General features: G+C 42.0%; 1 protein-coding gene across 1 annotated transcript; it reads left to right on the top strand.

Annotated features, from left to right (window-relative positions):
• The first annotated feature begins 3,105 nt into the window (after nt 1–3,105).
• Nucleotides 3,106–3,573, top strand: LOC150093071 (protein ZBED8-like). Its single transcript, XM_090414144.1, has one exon. It carries the CDS (start codon nt 3,106–3,108, stop codon nt 3,571–3,573), a length of 468 nt encoding a protein of 155 aa, XP_090270270.1.
• Nucleotides 3,574–4,015: the final 442 nt, after the last annotated feature.

Here is a 4,015-nt window from a genome sequence, read left to right on the forward strand (position 1 = left end):
AGTTGCTGTCAGGCTTCAATACAGACACGATATGCCAGAGCATCTACAAAATTTAGAATAGTCCAGGAGTATTCTAAACATTATTTACAGGAATCGTACAGCAGGTCAATCATGATGAATTTTTAGGTTTACAGCATGAGTTCATAGAGTATTACACGTAGTGCTACCTCATCTCAACATCAGATGTTCAGCTGCATTGAGATCCGCTGAGTAAAGATATTCATATTTTAAGGTATAGCGAATATCTTATTCTTGTATTTACTTGTAGACGTCATCCCCACCCCCCCCCCCCCCCACCCCCCCCCCCCCCCACCCCCCCCCCCCCCCACCCCCCCCCCCCCCCACCCCCCCCCCCCCCCACCCCCCCCCCCCCCCACCCCCCCCCCCCCCCACCCCCCCCCCCCCCCACCCCCCCCCCCCCCCACCCCCCCCCCCCCCCACCCCCCCCCCCCCCCACCCCCCCCCCCCCCCACCCCCCCCCCCCCCCACCCCCCCCCCCCCCCACCCCCCCCCCCCCCCACCCCCCCCCCCCCCCACCCCCCCCCCCCCCCACCCCCCCCCCCCCCCACCCCCCCCCCCCCCCACCCCCCCCCCCCCCCACCCCCCCCCCCCCCCACCCCCCCCCCCCCCCACCCCCCCCCCCCCCCACCCCCCCCCCCCCCCACCCCCCCCCCCCCCCACCCCCCCCCCCCCCCACCCCCCCCCCCCCCCACCCCCCCCCCCCCCCACCCCCCCCCCCCCCCACCCCCCCCCCCCCCCACCCCCCCCCCCCCCCATATTTCAATTCATGCCACCCATATTCTATTCTGTTAACAAATCAATCATCCTATCACAATTTATCAATGCTTACAAATTCTCAACCAACAGTAATTATCCTAATACGGAATTGAAGTATTTAACACAGGTGTTCAAAAATCGCAACTACCCCACACATTTAATAAGTTACGCGAACTGTACGGCAAAATCCCGTCATAAGCATAATACAACCAAAACAGACTGCACTACACGTATGGTCATCAAATTGCTATACATCCAAAACACATACGAAGCCTACAAATACGTTTTCACACACACACGGACTATAAGCTAAGTATTCACTACGAACCAAAAATTAGCAACTCTCCTAAAACCCACTAAATCTCTCACACACAAAGAAATATTCGAACACCACAACGTAGTCTACAAATTTCCTTGTCAAAAAGACTGTGATATCACCTACACTGCCTCTAAAATTAGGTCTTTATGGACTACACTACAAGAGCCCATCAAGGATTGGAATATTCCCATTCAGGAATATCTGAACACAAAAAAACATCACAACATGAAAAAGAAAAATAAAACACAAAGTACAGGGAAGACATAAATTGCAGCTGACGCCCTTGAATTGAAACATATCCCCAAATCGATAAAGCCATAATCATAGACAAACAAGACAACGAAACAATGCTTAGAATATCCGAAACTATTGCCATAAAATGCGATGAAAATTCAATCAACGTCCACCGCCCCTATCTACTACTAAACAAGACACTCCAAAACAAAAACAGTCTATAATATCCGTAATTATAATAACAATATAGAGAATTATTGTCTGTAGATACTCTAGAACTAGGTGGTATATAGTATATACCATCTGGTTCTAGTGTATCTTCAGACAATAATTCTAGAAATTGTCTTTTATATAATCATTACTTAGATTCTTGTTAACATTATATATATATATATATATATATATATAATGTTAACAAGAATCTATGATTAGAAAAACTTGAACGCTATTAATTAGTTTGAAGGTATAGAAGCATGATGCACAACATTCGTAAAACCCATCAAGGACAAAATATCATAAAAAAAGTACACCAGCAGCGATTCTACAGAATTTGGATACGGGTTTTGGTATGTATATATATATAGCAAATAAAAAATATATCCGCTAACGCATTTTATTCCCCATGGGGAGTGGGGGGTGTCATTTTGTAAAAGAAATCAAATTTCACCACAGGCAAAGAGTATTCCTAATTTTAACGATCTAGTGGGGCGGGAATGGCCTCATGAGCAACAGGGTCGTCAAATTGAAGTCAAGGGGGGCGTTGAAAGCACAAAGAAAAAAAATTAAGCGCTGGAAACATTTTATCATCAAAACTTTTGATGATATAACTGTTGGATAACGTAAGTAAAGGTCGTAATGGTTGCTTTATTTTACAAGTAAACGTGCAAAATGCAAGTTACAGACGATCCGCGTTGAAGTCCGACGACAGGTTTTAACAAGCAAAGTGTTGGCGGGCGCGCACTTTCAAGTGATCGGAATTTTACAATTCCAATACGAATCGGCAGGAACATGTGCATGTTATGACTTGGCACTGTATAATACTATAAATACGTTAGACATACGAAATCAGTTTTAGATTGTTTCTGAATTGTGTAACAAGCAGTTAGCAATCGATGTAGTGCATAAAAAGTTTTAGTGCATATTCGATACCTTGTCGGTAGCTCACTTTCACGGATTACACACAAAGCAAATGTCTGTTGTTCCACTAAAACAACAGGTTTCACATGAGTATTTTTATACATTTTCTTGTAAAAATAATTTGGTTTAGGTACGTGAGAAATTACATTCTAGCAATTTTGTAAATTTAACTTTTTTAACAGATTATATCCTGGCTGAACTCAAGAAGAAATTTACGCAATATAATATCGAATATTTGAGATACGACTTTATTCAGTCAGCTACAAACAAAACATTACAATGTGCCTGATTTCCCACTAAGTTTTTTTTTTCAAATGAATCTATGAAGACTTTCAGACTAGAAGAACATTTGGCAAAAGTTCATGCTGATATAAAAAGATTTATTGTATTTTCAACCGCTTAAAGAAAAATATTTGTTGCAACCAACATTGGCAGGTGTTTTCAGCAGCATCCAAACTAGATGATGATGGATTGGGTGCCTCTACGACATTTCCTTACTGATTGCTAAATCGGGAAAACTCCATAATATTGAAGAACTAATCCTACCAGTTGTTAGTGAGGTCATATACGTAGTGTACACTGCACAAGCCAGCCTCTGATATTACCAAGAAAATTCCTTTGAGCAATAATACAGAAGAATGCAACGAAGAATTGCCCAGGATGATGAAGACTCATGTGAGTATTTAGAAACAACCCAGCTCTCTATACAACTTGATGAGTCTATTTTACCAGGAAATGCAGCCTTAATTTTAGCATATGTACGATACATAACAGAAGAAAAAAGTTGTCAGAAATTATTATTCGCTAAAAATTTGCTAACTGATACTAAAGGAGAATCGATGTTTCATGCATTGGAAGAGTTCCTTTTTAAATTAAAAGAAATCCCTCTGAATCGTATCTTTTCAGTTGCTATTGATGGTGCTCCTGCGATGGTGGAGCGCTATTGCAGTTTTATTCCATATTTCAAAGAGGCGATGCCCAATATGTTCAATGTAAACTGTGTGATTCATCGTAAACATTTAGTTGCCAAATACCCGAGTGATCGCGTACACAAGTCATTACATTATGTAATTACAACATCAACGAAATCAAAAGTCATTCACTGAATTACAGATTGTTTGAACAACTTTGTATTCAAAACGATGAACAATTCAATCACTTTCTGCTCCATACAGGTTCTTTGGCTTCAAAGGGTGCCTGTTGGAATCGATTTTATAAACTCTTTGACGCAGTGCTACTGTTTTAGAAAACAGAGATCATTCTTTACAAGCTAACTTGATTATTTTCAAAAGTGACATAGCTTATTTGACCGACTTGCTTAACAAATTTAATGAAACAAATCTACAACTCCAAAGAAGATGAGCTGAATTTAATAAAAGCAAAAGCTGTTATTTCTGCGTTTGTGTCTAAACGTCTCCTATACAAACGAAACTTAGGACGAGGAAAATTCAGTCATTTTTCGAATCTTCACAGTGGAAAAATATGACGAAGACATGCTTAGCTATTGTCAGTACTTGGAAGCTCTCCATTGTGATTTCAACCAACGAT

Source organism: Typopeltis vanoorti, chromosome 24 (genome assembly GCF_054136105.1).
Source record: "Typopeltis vanoorti isolate ZY-2024b chromosome 24, IOZ_Tvanoo_1.0, whole genome shotgun sequence".
NCBI classification, from domain to species: domain Eukaryota; kingdom Metazoa; phylum Arthropoda; class Arachnida; order Uropygi; family Thelyphonidae; genus Typopeltis; species Typopeltis vanoorti.